The sequence below is a fragment of the Daldinia caldariorum genome (assembly GCF_022478825.1).
Source record: "Daldinia caldariorum strain CBS 122874 unplaced genomic scaffold F4812scaffold_14, whole genome shotgun sequence".
In the NCBI taxonomy this organism is placed as follows: Eukaryota; Fungi; Ascomycota; class Sordariomycetes; order Xylariales; family Hypoxylaceae; genus Daldinia; species Daldinia caldariorum.
In genome coordinates this window covers 214,004-232,916 of record NW_025953050.1, presented here as the reverse complement: position 1 = coordinate 232,916, position 18,913 = coordinate 214,004, and the positions used below count along the sequence as shown (strand labels likewise).

Sequence of the window (18,913 nt, the reverse complement as noted above, 5' to 3'; positions counted from 1 at the left end):
TTACTCTTTTCTGTAATTGGGGTATTCGACCCAACCCTTATTAATAACCAATTTTAAAATGCCATACCCCCCCCCCCCCCCCCCCCTTTTTCATAAAGTACCTTACAGGTAGACATCAGCACCTGGAAAAGCACCAAGCGCAACTGTAATCCTCGCTCCTTTCCCCCCATATTTTTCTCGTCATATATGTAGGTAATTTTGATATTGTGTACCTTATGCTTCGCTATTAATCTTCGTCGGTTAGGCCTAGAGCAGCCTTCTTGACAGCAATCTCTTTTTCGAGGTTGGCCTTTGTGAGAAGGATACGCTTCTTCAAGATCGGTGCCGTGACTTCGGAGAGTTGGCGCTGCGTTTCGTCGAGTGACTTCTTCAGATGCTCGATCTCGTCCAGCTTCTCCTTGCGTTCCCTCTCCGCCACTAATTGTTCTTCGTCGACCTCTTCTTCGTCGCCGTCCTCCATATCCTCGTCGTCATCGTCGTCGTCCTCATCTTCTTCTGATATGATTTCCTGCATGGCAGCCGGGGTATTAGCATCGACTGTCATGGGGGTTTGAGCTTCTTGCTGCATGGCTGGTGTGCTCGCTGCAGGCTCTTCATGATGCGCCCCACTCTCCTCGAGTTCGGCCTCCATGGCTGCTAATATCTCGTAGTCTTCTTCTTCTGCTTCAGCATCTTCTTCCCCGTCGAGTTTGGCGGTAGCATTGTCTCCGAAGTAATCCTGATCAGCTTCGCCCTCGGCATCTTCTTCGTCGTCGTCAGAATCTCCCGACACGTCGTCATCGTAGACGTATTCAGCGTGGGACTCTAGAGCGCTCGCATCGTCCTCGAGCAGCTTGGCAACTTGAGCGGCGGTACTCTGCCACTGCTTCTCTGATATGGTCTTTCTAAATCGTCGGTGGACAGCATCGTGCATGGGAGGAGTAAGGCCGTGAGGCCACTTATAGTCGTTCTTAGTAACCATAGGTGGCAGCGGAATGGCCTTCGCTTCGGCCTCGTTCTTAACAGTTGCAAAACATAAAAGCATCTCGACGATATCGGAATTCTTCATCATGTTTTTGCGATCCCAAGACTTCATCGCCTCCGTTATAGTTGGTAGTTGTACAAGGACTGCGGCGTAATGAATGCCATCGATAGTGACCATAGCCCGTCGCTGCTTAGCATCGAGAAATTGGACACCGAAGTCTGCGCCTCCATTCTGCTTGGGTACACCAATAGTGCCTTCGGCCAATGCCTTTTTCAAGTACTCTGTTGCGGCTCCCGGCATAACCCGGAGAATGAAGGTGGTTTCCCGGACAGGATCGACTTCGCGATCGCTAGCTTCGGAGTCGTAAGCATCTCCAGGATGATGTTCGACCGGTTCGCCCCGAGGCTTGAACTTTATGGTGCTAATAGGCGTTGACACGGTATGCGATCTTCGATCGGGTTTCGAGATGGTAGGCTTGATCTTAATTGTCTTACTAGGTCGATTCGATTCATGCCTAGTAACGGATAAGGGCTGATCTTCATCGCTATCATATGCGCGCTTCTTGGACTCCACAAGCTTCTGAGTCGGCTTAGATGTTCTCCCAGCTTTTGACTTGGTTAAACTTGGACTCTGAGCGACGGGCGTAGCGGCTGGCGTGCTCGGTTGGCTACTGAGCTTAATTTTTATTTTTCGATTCTCTCCGGACGGTGTGGGAGTACCGATATCACGGCTGAATGAAGATTGTCGCGATGCTGTATTAAGCTTTAGGATAGGTCTCGGATTTTCAAGGCTCGACGAAGGTGGTGGCATCTGCTGCGACGTGTCGAGCTTGAGCGTCGGCTTCACGTTGATAGACGACGACATGATGAAAGGGGCGAGGACCAAGGTTCGGCGAAAGGGATGGCTTATGCTATTCGACTCTCGGATGAGATAGAGAAATTGACCTTGACTTTCTGTCTCATGAATCAAACCACTATGTAGAAGGTAGGTAAGTTAGATTGCTTTGTTAATATAATAATACAACGGTGACATTGAATCGAAATTAGGGTCATGAAATCTGGAGTTTAAAGTTTGGAGTTTGGAGTTTACGTCGTTAGGTGTCCGGGGTACCTAGGTACTCGGTACCTGTACTTGATACCTTAGGTACCTACATGTACCAGGTAGACGGTGCAGGTGGGACTTGGGATGTGTACACTGTACTTAATACTGTACCTAACACAGGTGGCACCTGCAGGTAGTGTACCTAGGTACCCAAGGTAAGCTTTGCTCCTTGCAGGTTGCTTTCATTTCTCCAAACCTTGAAGTAATTAATTCTCTTAGCTTTCTCAGCTTTTTCTAAAGAATGTCCAATTTGTAGACACCACGGATGTTGGCTGATATGGCGCCAACAGCCCGTCACCAATACTAGGCACTTAATGATCAGATGGAGAATCGAACCGAATCGTTCGAATACGGCTAACAAATAATTCCATTAAACCAAATTTCGATATCGATATATCCTCGGTTCCCTTCGAGTTGACTCGAGTTGACATTCATTCAACTTTAATCTCCAAGCTCGAAACTCCAATCCTTACAAACTAGAAAAGCCTCTCGAAATATTAAACTACCCATACTTTTTTTTTTCGCGACTGGTTCTTATCCGCATTGTGTGTCTGCTATAATACGTTTGTTCGAGCTCGTTGGACAAATCGGCGACAACATATTTTTCAACTCAGTCACATTGTTCCTTTTTGAGATCAAGTACACTATAGTCACATAGTATCAGCCAGTAATACCAAGGCAGACCTTGCCATTGGCAAATCAATATCCATTAATGTACGAAGTCTACGACTCAATAACTCGTATTGATGTGAATTTTAGAGAGCTTACACCTTGTGCAGATCTTCGATACAACTCCATTGATCGAATCTTGCCTTGATCTTCTTGACACGCGCTCCAAACAGCCGCTCTACGATTCAATAAAACAGGGCTGTGTTAAGAAACTGGTTTGATCCAATACTTCTGATCACCATCTTTCGCGACGCTGAATAATAGGGGAAAATCCACGATGTCATCATATATCCAGCAAACCCACCGTGCGCCCACAGCTTCCGAAATCCACCATGCTCTGTTACGGCCGGCTATCTTACAAATCCTACGCGCTCAGGGCTACTACTCCTCGACACCGAGTACTGTCGACGCGCTGACCGAGCTCGCTGCGAACTACCTTACCGCTATCTCGCGACGCACGGCACAGCACGCGGCGCTCAACAACGAGACAGGTGTACCTGGTCTTCCCGACGTCGTAGATGTGCGCCTTGCCCTCGAAGACTGCGGGGCCTTGTGGCCGGAACGCGACTTCACGGCCCAGGAAATAAGCGGGGAGGAAGACACGAGAGGGGTTGACGAATTCATACGCTGGGCTAAGGGGAGCAAAAATCGGAGGATTCGCATGGTAGCTGCTCTGGACAAGCCTATTACCGGCGAAGTCGTAGTGGAAGGAGTAGAGGAGCAGCGCGAGACGGACTACTTGAGTGGTATGATTTCGAAAACTCCATATCTGCACTAGACCCGTGTCTGTCGAGAACACGTACTAACAAATGTCGAACCATAGCGCTTAAGCGGAAGCATAATAAGACGGACCAAGATTCCAAGTATGCGGGCACGATATTAGGCCGCGGCATCGTCGAAGGCGAAATCGTCCCCGAGGGCGGGAGCGAAAATAGCATACACGCGTGGGCGCGCAAGATGCACGAGACGTCGCAGCGGCCCCCCGAGCCCGAAACTGTTGACGTCGAGTCTAGACCACCAAGTTCGGGTCTGAGCTCCCTTGCTGACGAGGACGTGGCCATGATGGGTATGGAGTTCTAAGCTTGAGCTTCCTCGTGGGGAAACTATCCAGTCTAAAAAGAAAATCGAGAGGGAACCGGGAATACGGCCCTCATCTTCTTGTTTCCAATCACACAACGGGGCTGTATGTATTTGAGCCCCTAAAAAGCGATGCGATGCAATGTGTTCTGCATGGCCTATGGCGTTAGCATAGACGGTTGTTGCGAGGGAGTACGGTTCGGCGTTGGCAAAAAAACTGCTGGTTATATTAAGGATAACAGGTACATACTACCTCTGTGCTCGATGTGTGCGTTTTGCGCAATAGAATACCCCCTTAATCCAATTTTATTTTTCAACTCTCGCACTATTAACGTGCCTAGGTACCTAACTTAAATTACCCCTAATTCCCGGCTTATTCAACAACACAGTTAAGAGATTGGGAGTGAGAGCGAGGCAGCCAAGCACGGAGATCCCGTCAAGCTCTACATACCTCATATCCCATTCCCCATTCCCCATTCTATATACCTACCTACGTTAGGTATACTATTGGAAATACATACCTTCCTAATATATGCCGCGTTAGAAATACGCGTCCTGCCCTCGTATACCACCATACCAGTGAGTACCTAACCTAAGGTGGTAGGTAAGTACTTGAGGTAGCCACCAAACCCCCTTAAATACGACGAACAACCGCGACAAACGCTCCCGGTCCCAGATATATTCCCGTAAAAAAAATAAAAAAAATAAAATAATAATAATAAAAACCTACTAACGTTATACGTATTACGTCTTACATATAGGTACTACCGCTTGATATCTAATGTATTCATAATACACACTACATTAGGTTACGTAGTTATTTACGTGTTAACCAAGCAGTATGTATATATAAAAGAAAAACAACGAAATGCCGCAGTAGAGGCAATTTTCACACCTAAGTACCATAGGCAACCCAGCCTAATCCTGCGATAAATATATATACTAGGTACCTATATCATGTGCAATAGGTTCTAGATAGGCAGATATTTTTTTTTCTTTTTGGTATCATGTACATCGTATCGCTCTTTATATTCTCTCCCTTCCCCCTAAAGTTCAACCCGGGGGTTCGAGCGAATATAAAATCCCCCCCTCCCCCCTTCCCCTTTCTACCGTTACGCCTCAGACCAAGGCCAGACCAGATCAGATCACTTATCCCAAAGACGGGTCCTGGTTATATTCTCTCCCGACATGAAAATTCATGATCCCTTTCCCCCCTCTTATCATTCGTCCAAAGGTAGACGATGACTGAAAGCAAAACCTTTTTTTCCCCGAGTTATCCGAAAATGAGAGCCTACTTGGTTGACTCAAAGCTAAATTCAAACGTCGTTCGTGTATGTTGTTATGCTCGGACGCCAACCCTTTTTCTTTTTGTCGCGTATCCGGTTCGTTCCTCTCCTACATCACGATGCATTTCTTATCTTTATTCTGACCTCTCGGGATGGCTGACGCCCAAGTCACGTCCATCCAACCGTCAGCTTCGTCGTCTTTCTTATTTTTCTTTCTCCCCGTCCATCCCCGTAGCTTGGCGTCTTGAATATTTTTAATGGCTCCCCTCCTTGCCCGACTCTGTCGACGCTTTAAGCTGGTATGGTGGCGTAGTGATGTCAAGTTAAATTGCGAAGGAGGTGGTGGTGGAGGTAGAGGCGGTTCTCCGTTAGCAACCCTAGATATTGTTTCGAGACGCTCGACGGTGGGGCGCAGCACGTGTGCCCCTGATACTGGCCGGGGATGGCGAGGAACTGGTGCATGCAAGACTGGCCCTGTCTGTGGTCTATCTGTATCCAGCTGACCAGGAGCATCATAAGCACCGCTCACCCCTGTGGGAGTGCTGATTATGAGCGGCTGAGCCGGCTCCGGTATTGGTTCTACCGTGGGAACCACACTGCCTCGTCGAAGTTCCTGACCTCGACTACCCACAGGTACGCGTGGTAAGTGAAACCCCCTTGAGATAGGATGTGACGCATCAAAACTATTCTGCCTATCATGCAAACGTGTTGTCCGCTCTGACTGCGGCGTTGGAGGTAGAGCTGTAGCAATGATGTCCTCGTTGATCTGGTTTGTTGGTGGAGCCGAGAGGGGATATCCGTAGGTAGAAGCCGACGACGCCGTATTGGGTCGTGCCGGGACTCTCGGCCAAGTACCAGCATTCGGAAGCTTACCGACTATTGGGCTCCCCCTACCCTGCTCGGTTTCCCATCTCGGGACGTTTGTTATAGATGATGGTGTTGTAGGATCAAAGGAATGAGGAATTGCCGAGCCCGGACGAGAAACTTCCACAATTTGATGCGCCCCCGGCGAGGTAGGTGTACGTTCAGCAGCTGGGCCCTCAGATACGTGGGAGCTCGGGGCCCTAGAAGGTGACCCAACTGGAGACACGTCATAGATATCGCCGTATTCATCGTCCACAACAGATCTACTCCCTTGCGTGTAGGAATACTCTGATACCGGTCGATGGGATTGTGCTCCAGAAGGCCCAGCAGACCGGCTTTCATTTATGGAGGCATTCCCAACCCTTTGCTGCGAAGCGTGAGGATGCCAGGACATGTGCGCCAACCTCTCCCGGAAAGGAGTAGTCTGGAGACGAGGTAACTCGGGTCGGCTGAAATTTGGTGTCCCGGACGTTCGCGGGAGTGGTTTAGGCGGAACCAATGGGGCCAGCGGAACTGACGAAACAGAAGATGGAAGAGGAGGAACAGGGGGGATAGAGTCCCTCCTCCCCGGTAGGACCCCAACATCGGGCATGGTGGACTGGCGTACGGAGGAGTGGCGCATGAAGTCAGGCATATCGCCAGGGTCTTCTTTAGAGTACGGCGGTGGGGGAGGGACCCAGTTATCGGCATCACTTTCATGAGGATGCTCTCCTCTTCCATCGGCACGCCGATACTCAACCCGACCAGCTACAGGCTGTGGGTTACGCCGGCGACTCACAGCAGCGGCGGTGGCGGCGCGGCGTAGCGTTGTCCCAGATCGTGGATTGGCGTGGGCATACGGGGCATCAAGAGCTTCCTGAGCCTCTTCCAGCGAGACATCTTCCGTTTCGTCAAGATCCGCTGCGTGAGCATTAGTACGTGCCGTAGGCATAGCCCGTGGTATTAGCGGATCTTCCAGATCGTCATTGTGAGCGGTTGATGGACGCAGTAGAGCATCAACTTGACGAGGTGAAGGTGTTGCTATAACCACACTGGCCCGGTTTCCTCTCCGTTGTGCTACTGTTCTTCGCCTAACAATGGCCACTTCCGTATCGATATCGCGATACTCCTCTTCCAACACTTCCGGTTCGTTTGCGCCAACCTCAATAGTGATTTCCTTTTCTTGGCCATCTTCCAAACTGTAATCAAAATCGAGTATTCGGATTCTCCCCCCATCTACAAAATCGATGCCGTCTTCCTCAGTCACAAGTTTAGGGGGCATCACCCCTCGAGCAGCAATGATCAAGCGTTCCTTCGAAGATGTATCACCAAACCCGGAGACCCATTTCGAATGGCTCACACCACTCAATTCTGCAATTTTGCGTCCGCACACAAACGTGTTGCGATACTTGTCGCATAAAATTTGCCACTGCGGAACCCGGCCACCGTTCGCTTCCTGTATACGAATAGATGAACGTGCTGATACTCCACTATTCATGCGGTTTAACGGTGGAGGTCCATTTGAATCGGATGTTGTTGCTGGATGGTTGCCTTCCGGAACTGCTTCCAGGTCTTCGGGAATCCCGTATAACCAAACATCTCTCCCTTCGAATCCAGCCGAGACGAGGTCCCCTTGATAATTTGCAGCAGGTAGCGTACACGGTAATAAGGGCCCAGGCGAAGGCGATCCCGGAGCCGGCCCTGTGAAGTAAGTTGTGCCATTGCGAAGATCATCGATCCGTACGGCGCGAAATGTCTCAAAACTTCGGTCGTAAGCAAAAGCCCAGGTTGCCTCCATAGAGCCCGACTCCTGTAGTAAGGCAGCATGACTGCAATCTCGGCTCGTATTAGGAAATAGAATAGACGTAGTCCACAATGCGCTAATATTATTATTCTCTTCGGATATTTGGTTGCCGGGATCGTAATACGGCGCTGTTAAAATAACCGTATTAGGGGTATAGGATGTTGTTGTCGTACCCAATAGCTGTGTCCCATCGAAGGAAAAAGCGAGAGAATCAACACCGTCGCATTTCACTGCTCTCCGATCCGTCGGAAGCGCCCCGGGGCTTATGGAAGATACTTCGATGCCGCCTTCGTACGCAGCTGCGAGTACGCTCCCGCATGGAGATAAGGCGATGGCACGAGGAGCATGGTCTAATATCAACGACCGTGTTCGACGAGGTGGAACTTTTCCCAGATCATATAAATCAACCTGCATGTCAGTCGATAATACTGCTAAGAGACTACCATTATCCAAAATGCACGCGGCGGCTGGGCGGCGAAGTATTTTAAATTCCCGTTTTACGGCTAACTCGGGTTCTCTAACGTCCAAGACGACTATTCGAGAGGAATTATAGGCGAGAAGATGATGGCCCTTAGGAGAGGAACTGAACTGCATGCCCTCACCACCGGGGGCAGAAGATGATCCGATGCAATTGGAAACCAGCTTTATCGTAGTAGTTTTGGGACGTAAGTAAGCCTCAAAAAGGTTCCTCTTAACTTCGCGGGCGAACAATCGTCGAAGTTTGGGTAAAGTATCGTTATCCGACTCCGCAACAGGTGCGACAGCATGACTGGAGCCATAGGATGGGCATCGCATTAGATGGTGGGCGTAGAGATGGGCTTGCTGAGAAACACGCCTCCATTTAGAATTAAGCAGCACGAGAGACGCGAATGAGTCAGGATCGGTCAATTGGAGTATTCTATGTTAATCACGGCGCAGACGTCAGCTATTGTTAACTGATAGAACCAATAGCAGTATAATAAAACCTACTGCTCGATAATCTCGTCGGGAAGTTGGCCAAAAGCTGACGACGAGAGCTTCCCGCTAGCCTTGGCCGGCTTCTCGTCCATGCTGGACATTTGAATTTCTGTAGACATGGCACAGCGCTACTACATGTATGAACGATGCCAAGGTTATGAAGTTATAATCGGTGACGGCGTCGCGATATGTTAGAACAATAGTGGTGGTAGTGTTACGCCATAATTCAATAAAGATTTACTTTGTAGTTGGCACGGTCGCATTCGAACGAAAAGGGGAAACAAGATTATGGTTTCTTTTAGGCAAACGTTGTTGTTCTTGGGCCGTGCTATTGTACAAAAGTTGAATCAGATCAAGCGGGGGAGCCAATAAGAGTAGAAATGAAGATGTGTAACAAAGAAAATGGAAGGTGACGCGGCAGATTTGAACGCTGGGGGTGGGATTGAATATTGTATACCTTCTTGATCTCCTATGCCCAAGTGGTGATCCTTGCTATAGGTACCTAGGTAATATACCGTAGGGTAGGTACACTAGGAGACGACGGGAAGGGCGGAGTTAAGCAGTGGTTTAGCAGTGTTTTAATAGGCAATGGTAGTACAATTAATTACCTTGCAAGTACCTACCTACCTAGGTACCTAAGTAATTTAAAGTTGCTATATAGGTAGGTACCTCACTTATGCACGCCGTAATGTACCTAAGGTAATACGCCGTAGGTAAGTCGTACCGGGCCCCGGCATATATTATCATATTATGCGTACCCAACCTACTATATTATGCAAATTCGATACTTACCTCTGCTATGATAGGTGTTTGCAGGTGCCTGGCGCAGCTGTTAGCTTCAGCTCCCCTCGGAAGATGTTACCTAGCTCAGTCTTGTTTCGCAGCTACCTAATCGGTACTCTGTCCCATCATTAATAAGTCTAAACCCAGCTGAAACCACAGTAGCCTTAAAAAGAATAGGTAACATGTCTTGCACGTACACTTTCAATCGCGGTTAACTAATTGGAACAGATATCTCGGCCGAATTGGTAAAGGATATTATCATTGGTGCATTATACATAGTATCATTTTCTGCTTGGTTGAAAAAAGGAAACCATATAGTACCTCAATTCGACAAATTGCTTTAATAACATTGAATACTGACCACCCGTGGATACTTCATAAAGAACGCTATCCGGGTACTTGCATTCACATGTCATATAGGTAGGTACCTAGGTACTTAATGCATCCATGTCATAAGCATAAGCCCCGTAGGTTCTCTCCGCACAACAGGGTACTTAATAAGTCTAAGTAGTTACCAGTAAGCATTTGTTCACGCATAAGTCAAGGTATAAACCTAATGGTCCCCGTTTGAGGCTTGTTGGAAAGAGTCTTATTGCTTTATCACTTTGTAATATTGTTATAATAAATCAGAATAGGATTTGGTAAGAATGAAAATTCACCACGACTAACATAATATTGGAATTAATATACCGACGCGTTTACTTGATTGATACACCGGGTGGGCACGTACTAAAGCGCCAATCCTGCGGGTAAGATATACGATCTAACTAACCGTCCCCCATATGAAGTTAGATTATTTCTATTTTTGGATCTAAAGTTCCTAAAGTTCTTTACGACATCAGAACCTTAAACCCAATTATGCCCGTCTATGTTGCTTTGGTACTTCGTAACTTGTCGAATTATACGACTTGAAGAAATTTGAATCCTTTTGAAAATATACTTCCGGTCGCATTTCTCCCATTTTCGTATTAGCAGGTTACCATTATGATTTTCCAGATGTTGCATTATCCTACACCTAGGAACCTAGGAATAGACACCCCCGCCAACCCGTTTTAGCAACGAATTTAGCTAATACGATTTCCGAGATTTTAGAGGTATATAGGCTAGGTATGTACTAACAAAACTTCCAAGAGACAATATAGCCTCGGTTTAACTTCACGACCTTTCAAGATGTTTCAACAGCGTGCAGGGCTGCCCTGCAATACACCGAGGTTGCTCCTGTGAAACTTGAAACTATCATATGAAAATTAATGACGTGCATAAACATAGGCTATAACATTGGTCTAGGTACAGTAGTTATACCAAGTATCAACTTGTGTAAGCTACTTATCATTTAGTTACATGTAAGTTTTTTATCATGTAATGGCCTTACTGAGACACACGCGTCAGGCTTAGGTACCTTAGCTACCTGATAACTAACTCAACCTGGGGGAATCGTGGGGATTTATTATTAACGTTAGATACCAGGTACCTAAGGTAAGTAGTGAGGATGGGAGCTTACACTAGACTAAGTAGAGCTCTCAGCCCGCATTCATGACTTTAGTATGATGTCAAGACATTTGACGTATGCGGTTTTGGAGATTTACGGATTAGGCAAGCCGGCTAGGAACTCTCATAATACATAGATATGTAAAATTTTATACAAACTCATACAGGCCGACTCAATTTTTCGTTAAGCTATTATAGAAAGAAGAAGAAGAAGAAGAAGAAAAGAGAGGCATTTCAAGATCCGGAAGTTCCGTTCTCATAACTCCAACTCCAGCGAACCCTCTTTTTCCCCTTCATCATGGGAACCGCTAAGGGTACTACTCTCAACGTCTCCACGAGAGATGCTGCGGGATATCTTCCAATTGAGTATTATGGCATAATCGGGAATATGAGAACTTGCGCGTTGGTGAGCATGGATGGGAGTATAGGTGAGCTAGAGCCTCTTTAATTACTTACCTAGGTTGAAGACTTTATATCAGCTATCAAGAAAGCTAACCATAGAACATCTTGCCCAATCAGATTTCATGTGTTGGTAAGTCCTTATCATATAGCCCTGTCCTAGGTTTCTGTTCGAACTTTGATCATCCTGGTATCCTCGAAAGAGGAGGTACTAAGAAAGAAGAAAAGGAAGACGACTTGCTACCAACTGCATCTTGCTCTATAGGAAATCTTCATACGGCTCGAAGATGATATCTACCTGTTAGTGGTGACGAGAATATAAGCTAAGTCGAGTTTCCAGGCCAGACTTTGACTCTCCATCCGTCTTTTGCCGTCTGCTTGACAAGGATAAGGGGGGCTACTTTAGCATAGCGCCCCCTGAGCCCTCATCGTGTACAACAAAGCAACAGTATCTCCCGTCAGCTGCTATTCTACAGACTCGTTACATTAACGAAGATGGTGTCGTCGATGTCGTGGACTTCTTCCCCCGTCCTAAGGAATCCACTGTCCTGTCCACGAAGAACAAGCATAATGCTTATCGCGAGGCTAAAAGTGTATACAAGGAGCTGAAGAAATGGCTCGTTCGGCGGGTCGAGTGCATTCGCGGTAAAATGTCGTTAGGTCTGCTATTTCTCCTCGTCCTGGTTGTTTGGATCAGGGTGCTGACACTCATCCAGATGTAGGCGTCTTCCCGGCATTCGACTACGCAAGGGAACCTCATACTACTACTATACTTCACAATGTCTCGGGAGTTGACAGTTTCGAAAGCAAGACGGTTACCTTCCACAGCAAGAGTCTGAAACTTCAGCTCGACGTCACTATCGACTATGGCGGCGGAGACTCGGATACTAGCCCAACCCTTCTCTTCGAAAAGGTACAGAAAGAGGGCATGAAGGGCGAGGGAGTCGTTGCCAACTTTACTTTGCAAGAGGGCCAAGCAATCTCGTTCGTCATTCGAGAAGATATACCGAACCATGTTACGGAGAACATCACAAGTTCGATCCTCGACGCGCGGCAACACGACACGCAGTCATTTTGGTTGAATTGGCTATCTAAGAGCAGTTACAAGGGCGCCTGGCGCGAGGTTGTCATGCGAAGTTTCATGATACTGAAATTACTAACCTACGAACCCACCGGGGCCATAGTGGCGGCTCCTACGTTCTCGATACCCGAAGCTATCGGTGGAGTCCGGTAGGTTCCCTTTTCTATATATCCTATAACTAAGTTACGAGGAAATGAAAACGATTAACTAGGCGTAGGAATTGGGACTACCGCTTCTCCTGGGTCCGAGACTCCAGCTTCACTATCTACATCTTCCTGCGGATGGGGTTCACGCAAGAGGCGGACGCGTATATGGAGTTCATAAGCGAAATATTGAAAAAGACTACGGCGGAGGGCCGCGATCTGCCTATCATGTTTACCATAAGGGGCGAGACCGATCTACCCGAAGAAGAACTTGACCATTTGGATGGCTACAAAGGTAGCCGACCAGTACGGATCGGCAACGGAGCCGTATTCCACAAGCAATTTGATACGTATGGCGAGCTCATGGACGCTATCTATCTTTACAATAAGTACGGAAAGCCCATATCGTGGGATACTTGGGTATCGGTTCGCAAAATGCTTGGTAAGTCATGCCAGCTAAACCACGAAATATATAATCTACCTACCATATTAGCTAACTCCTAACAGATCACGTCTTGACAATACTCGACGGTATGTGAAAGGGCCACCATCCAAAGAAAACCCGCACCGCTAACAAGAGAACAACCAAGAACCGGATATGTCGATATGGGAAGTCCGCAACAACAAGCAGCACTTCGTCTACTCAAAAGTCATGCTCTGGGTAGCCCTAGACCGAGGTATTCGCCTCGCCGAAAAGCGATGTCTTCCGTGCCCCAACCGCGCGAAGTGGCAAGACGCCCGAGACGCCATCTGCGAGGAGGTTATGGAGAAAGGTGAACAAACTCCCTCTATTTCACCAGCATAGGTATATATCTAGATCCGTTATAAGTGCTAACTCATAGTTTCTTTTTTTTTAAAAAAAAGGTTACAACACCGAAATGGATAGTTTCATCCAAAGCTACGAACACAACACGATTCTGGACTCCTCGATCCTCATCGCGCCGCTCGTCTTCTTCATCGCGCCCAACGACCCGCGCTTCCTCAACACCGTCGACAAGATCCTCCTCCCGCCTGATAAAGGCGGTCTGACGAGCGCGGGGCTGGTCTCCCGGTATAACACGGAGCTTGCCGAAGACGGTAAGCCCTCCCTATCCTATCCTATCTCACCATCCCTTTTCCCCAGACACATCCCCATCCCCCCTTTCCTTCTCATTTTTTTTTTCTTGTTAAGAAAAAAAAGAGAAGGAGAGAGAGAAAAACCCTCGACCCACCGCCAAGTACCAGCTCATCTTACTTACCAATGTACCAGGCGTCGGCGGGCACGAAGGCGCGTTCAGCATGTGCACGTTCTGGCTGGTGGAGGCGCTGACGCGCGCGTCGGCGTACGAGTCCGGGTACCTGGCGCGGGCGGTCAACCTGTTCGAGAACATGCTCAGCTTCTCGAACCACCTGTCCATGTTCTCGGAGGAGATCGCCCGCAGCGGCGAGCAGCTGGGCAACACCCCGCAGGCCTTCAGCCACCTCGCCCTCATCAGCGCCGCCTTCAACCTCGACCGCGCGAGGGGGTACGCTAGGAGGTGAGTACCGAAGGAGGCGCCCGAGGAGATGCGGAAGGAGGGGAAGGGATTGGAATGGAAAGGGAAGGGAAGGGAAGGGAAGGGAAGAAGGGATCGATCGCGCGTGGTCGTGGTTACTTGCGTCGGGCTGTTACTGGCGCTGCTGCGGTAAATCGATCACCTGAGGGAGATGGGGGGAGCGGGGAGCGTCGTACTACACGCGCGGTGCATTGTGCCGGAGAATAGGGGCTAGCTATACCGAAGTCCAATACCTAGAGAGAGTTAACAATATAACAGCTAGAAGGAACACGCAGTAACCTGGATTGACTTACGCCTAAGTAGCTGTCACCGAGGCTGTACTTGAAAGAAGAGAAAAAAAAATATCAAAACTGATTCTACCTTACTTACCTTAGGTAGGTAGGTACCTAGGTACAGAGAAAATCCTTTCAGCCACCACCATATTCGTTAGCGGCCAACCCATCTCACAACCTACCTACCTAACCTAACCAACCCAAAGTAAGACACGGTCCTTCGTAGTATTGTACCATCTCCCCCAACGCACGTATCTCGGGTAATAAGATGTGCACAACATGCACTTGTTTGCCGCGCTGCCGTGACCGTTCACCTTTTCGCTTTTTTCCCCCTAGTATCTAACTAGCACCATGGCATAGCCCCATACATACCACCACCACCACCACCACCACCTATAACCCAACCATTGGGGCTTCTGCAACGAGCGATACCGTGCGGCTTTAGAGACCCAAATCCTCGGGCGAAGGCCTAGAATCGTCTAAAAAGTAAGAGCAATGGGCTTTGGATGTAATCCACGGGCTGACGGAGCACGAAAGTGCTAGGTAATGTTACTTCAGGTATGAAGGAGGTATGTAAGTATTATGCCATTGCCAGTTGTATTTGTTCGAGCTACATGAATTCCACACACGGAAAAATACATGTAACAACTTTCCTCTCGGGGCAGTAAGATGACCAAAATTAGCATGTATTCTGTTACGAGAGCGAGAGAATACCAAATGAATAGCTGCTAAACGAAAGACTTGCATCCGGGTATCTTCCACCAAACATGAAACTTCTGTGAAAACTAACATGACTTGCCGCGTTAGATAGCGAGGCAGCTTTTCAGATAACTCGCTGCAGAGACGTCCAGTGTTCTTAGCAGCGTATGTAGCGCGGCGTTATTGAATAATTCGCCCTCGAACACCTATATGATGAGGCAACTGGGGTAGTTGCTTCCCATTATGATAACCCAACTTCCGAAAGAATGGCCCCGCGCGTAACGCCCTACCCCTTCCCGTAGGTGGCAGAACCTGGGCTAAGATGACTGCCTATTGTTCTTGACTGCCACGATGTGGGAGTACTGCCAGTAAGTTCCCCTTTCGATGCATTCCTGTACGATGTCTTCCTCTTCCCACCACCATCGGTCGGCGTGGACGAACTTTCCCCATATCTCTTGCCACAACATCCTTGAGACGAGACATCGTAGCTCGTTTTCTACCGATGTTTGATCATTCGTGTCTTCTGTCGTAGCAGCGCCCTCGTGTACGGCACGTACAGAAATGGTTGTAATAGTGCTGCCGAATCCACGAAGTTTCGCAACAGCTAGCCAGGCGGGAAACGTATCACTTGGTAACGTAGTACGGCACTTCTTCTCGAGTTGTATCAAGAGATTCTCAAATAGCCACTGTCGCAGTTTGGGGCCCATCGAAGATGAGACAGGTTGAGGGTCTATAAGGGTCAAGTGTAAAGCGCCGCCGGGTGTGAGGCAGCGGTAAATGTGACGGAGAAGTGGGGGTATCTCGCTCGAAGGAAACAACGCAGGCATGGGTAGACAGGTTACGGTTGAATACAACTGTGGAGCAAGCGGTCGAGAGCCTGCCGAAGCAGATATTACCGGCACGAGTAACGGCTGGACGTTAGGAAATAGATTCGGCGATATCGGTTTTGGCGATAAGTGTGATATCAAGGCCTGTGGATGCATAGCAGCAAGAAACGAAGCAGATGCTAGTTTGATATGTGTCAGCAAGCAAACTTGAATGAAACTTTCTTACTAGTAGACTACGCACCTTGAGTTTCGTAGAGTGCGAGGATCCTAGGAGGTCTATAGGGCTTTGACGAATCTAAACTTCCGGGGCAGCTATCTGCGCAGTCCACAAGCGGAACGTAACCCTCGTGTTGAAGAGCAGAGAACATCCAACGTTTCTTAGCCATTTCAAGCTCTTTGTAAACGGTCGCATCCGAGGAATAGCCCATGCTAGATTTAATATTGGCAAGCATAAGCTCCGGGGTTGCCGCGGCCATCATCCGGACCTCGCGTTGAAGCGCCGCGAGGCTCGGGGACATACATCGTTCAGAATCGTCACTGATCAATGAATTATGCAGCCCTTCCTCATCAGAATGAGTTGCCAACTGTCTATTCGGAGTGCACTCCCATTCATGCGGAGGTTTCCAGGCGTCTGGATTTCCTAGTCTATCTGTACCATTCCATCCTGGAGTATATATGACGCTATTATTCTGGAACTCGACTGGAGGTGGCGTATGTGGCGATGCAGAGGATTGACCTGTAGAGCCAGGATCGTCAAACGCTATAGAATTACTAAAAGATGATTAGGATAATATCGGCTACTATGTCATATAAGCTTCGTAGACTTACGTTCTCTCTGGGAAATCCGTTATCGGTGGTGTTGTGACCTTCGCTCGACTAGCTGAAATATGGACTTCGGAAACTAACGGGTCGATGTCTGCGTCTGGATCACGAGGCGAGTACATGACTTCGGTGGTTCTTGTAATGAACGAAGATGGACCCAGGGTTTGAATTAAGTACTCCGACTTTATACCTGCAGTGGCATCACTCAGGGAGGCTCCGACGCCAGTGCTGTTGGTAATAGCAGATGGATCCGTCCATCTTGACAACGTAGAATCTATCATAACCGATCATTAGTAGCTAGATAGCAGCTAAGAGGACTTCAATTTCCCACCTGGCGATGACAGACTAGAGACCTCGGCTGCTTCCGAAACCTGTGCAGGGAGATAGTCTCTCTCGGCAGGTTTTACAGTAATTTCCGATTCATCTTGATGGATAAGCAAATTCTTAACAGCGTAAGCTGATGCTCGGTTTGTCCTATTGATGCTACGAGCGGGAGTAGCGGGCGATGCGGTCCGGTCCTTTGGTCTAGGTGACGCCGGGGCCTTCCTTCGGCTTCTAGTAGAAAAGATCCCAAACCCACGGTCGCTAGAAGTTGAGCTTTCAGTTGAGATAGACCGACGACCATTTTCAGGCTTTTGCTTTTTCTCTTTGTCTTTCATCTTGGCTTCTTGCTCTTTTCTTACCATCCGCTCACCCACCAGCTCCCTGTTGGGATCAGTCCAGAGAACGTCGAACATGATGACTGTTTTATGATCAACTCTCCATCCGAAGCGTTGTCACAAGAGATTAATATCCGTTTGAGGTATTATTATTGTATACTTGGTGGAATGGGGGATTTTCAAGGGCCCGGTACAATCGTAACACAAAGTACCTAAGTGTAATGACGGCCCAAATTATCGTCGGCAGTCGAGTTAACTTCCAAGGGGCGTTGAACGTGCCATATTATTGTTGTTGTCTAGCATTAGAGGGAAGTTCTCTCATGAAATCCTCCTGTGTGAGCTTTAATATTAGGGTATCGGATAGATCGGATGTTAAAGGGGGGTGATTAAGGGGTTAAAGTGAACCTTAAGAGATTCACGAAGACGGCTGAGTTTCGTACGCGGTAATGTTGATATTGGTATTGGCAAGAGGTTCAAGAGTCCCGCCACTCGCGATCGACGAATTACCTGCTTCAATCGCAAAAGTGACACGGAATTGGCGATATGACTTCAAGTCATAGTAAGGATGCAGAAGGTAATAGGTGGGCTTTTGTAAACCAAGACATAGGTATAAAGTGGTTGATAGGAGAAAGAAGTGAGACTCGATAACTACGACATGAGAAACCGCGTGCGAACCCGGTAGAAGGTTGGAAACTTAGATTGAAAGGTGAGACAAATTTGAAGCTGGATCAAATTCTAAGCCGGTTTTTGCATCTTGAAATCATGGCAAGTGCGAGCAAGTAGGTACTAACGAGTACATTACTTTCGTACCTTACCTTAGTGCCTTACCTTCGTACCTGCTTGACCCGAAAGATAGACCGCGGGAGCCTGCGCTAATAAGATCGAGGAACGCACCTTCCCGTCCACTTCCTCTTCAGGTGCTCCCCAGGTTTTTTGACGCCTTCCCATTTCCCAAAAAGGCCATTTCGAGTTATCATAAGCCCCGACTTTTCCGGAATAGTATATCTGCCAAACGATAAGCACACCTCCACTTCAGTATTTGTTTGTGTTTTTTGTGCGTGTGAGTTTTTTTTTTTTTTTTTTTTTTTTCCTTGTTGGTGGATCCATGCCCCCTTTTATACCTCGGTCTCCTAGGTGCCATGATGAAGATCGCCATGTTCAAACACACAAGGACACAGAACACTATAATAACGGTTAACAGATCAAGAGAACGTTACGTGAAGACTGAGCAATTTACCAGGATAACATTATATAGAGTATGTATAAGCTCTTTTTTTCTCTTATATCTAATCCCCTTTCTCTTCTTCTGTAGTCACTACCTAACGTATGCCTTCACTATGGATGGGAGATATCACCCCCCCCTAGTTAATGGATACAGTATGTGCTACCTTGGGTAGATGTTCCTTGGTAAATACCCTTTATATCTAAATATTCAATGTTTAACTCTTCTAATATATCTGCACGTGGAGCAGCCCGTCTACCTATGCTTTGTTCGAGTCACACT

The 18,913-nt window shown here is 47.9% G+C and overlaps 5 protein-coding genes across 5 annotated transcripts; 2 read left to right on the top strand and 3 right to left on the bottom strand.

The window, feature by feature from the left end:
- Positions 1-85: 85 nt before the first annotated feature.
- On the bottom strand, positions 86-2,050 carry F4812DRAFT_436898 (TAFII55 protein conserved region-domain-containing protein). Its single transcript, XM_047934885.1, has one exon. It carries the CDS (start codon positions 1,826-1,828, stop codon positions 227-229), a length of 1,602 nt encoding a protein of 533 aa, XP_047787943.1. The 5' UTR covers positions 1,829-2,050; the 3' UTR covers positions 86-226.
- A 217-nt stretch (positions 2,051-2,267) lies between these two features.
- Positions 2,268-4,380, top strand: F4812DRAFT_436896 (uncharacterized protein). The gene is made up of 3 exons (XM_047934884.1): positions 2,268-2,779; positions 2,845-3,480; positions 3,558-4,380. The coding sequence occupies exons 2-3, from the start codon at positions 3,012-3,014 to the stop codon at positions 3,812-3,814; spliced, it is 726 nt and encodes a 241-aa protein (XP_047787942.1). The 5' UTR covers positions 2,268-2,779; positions 2,845-3,011; the 3' UTR covers positions 3,815-4,380.
- Positions 4,381-5,109: 729 nt separating this feature from the next.
- F4812DRAFT_104741 (uncharacterized protein) lies at positions 5,110-9,109 on the bottom strand. The gene is made up of 2 exons (XM_047929293.1): positions 8,714-9,109; positions 5,110-8,642 (listed from the first exon to the last, which is right to left on the bottom strand). Exons 1-2 carry the CDS (start codon positions 8,818-8,820, stop codon positions 5,207-5,209), a joined length of 3,543 nt encoding a protein of 1,180 aa, XP_047787941.1. The 5' UTR covers positions 8,821-9,109; the 3' UTR covers positions 5,110-5,206.
- A 1,614-nt stretch (positions 9,110-10,723) lies between these two features.
- F4812DRAFT_436891 (glycoside hydrolase family 15 protein) lies at positions 10,724-14,471 on the top strand. Its single transcript, XM_047934883.1, has 10 exons — positions 10,724-11,400; positions 11,492-11,504; positions 11,712-12,031; positions 12,088-12,601; positions 12,670-13,037; positions 13,103-13,126; positions 13,186-13,368; positions 13,460-13,672; positions 13,845-14,360; positions 14,421-14,471. Exons 1-9 carry the CDS (start codon positions 11,271-11,273, stop codon positions 14,114-14,116), a joined length of 2,037 nt encoding a protein of 678 aa, XP_047787940.1. The 5' UTR covers positions 10,724-11,270; the 3' UTR covers positions 14,117-14,360; positions 14,421-14,471.
- A 947-nt stretch (positions 14,472-15,418) lies between these two features.
- F4812DRAFT_452166 (uncharacterized protein) lies at positions 15,419-17,487 on the bottom strand (the record flags this gene model as incomplete). Its single annotated transcript, XM_047936311.1, has 4 exons — positions 15,419-16,107; positions 16,170-16,699; positions 16,757-17,024; positions 17,097-17,487. The coding sequence occupies 4 exons, from the start codon at positions 17,485-17,487 to the stop codon at positions 15,419-15,421; spliced, it is 1,878 nt and encodes a 625-aa protein (XP_047787939.1).
- Between the last annotated feature and the right edge of the window lie 1,426 nt (positions 17,488-18,913).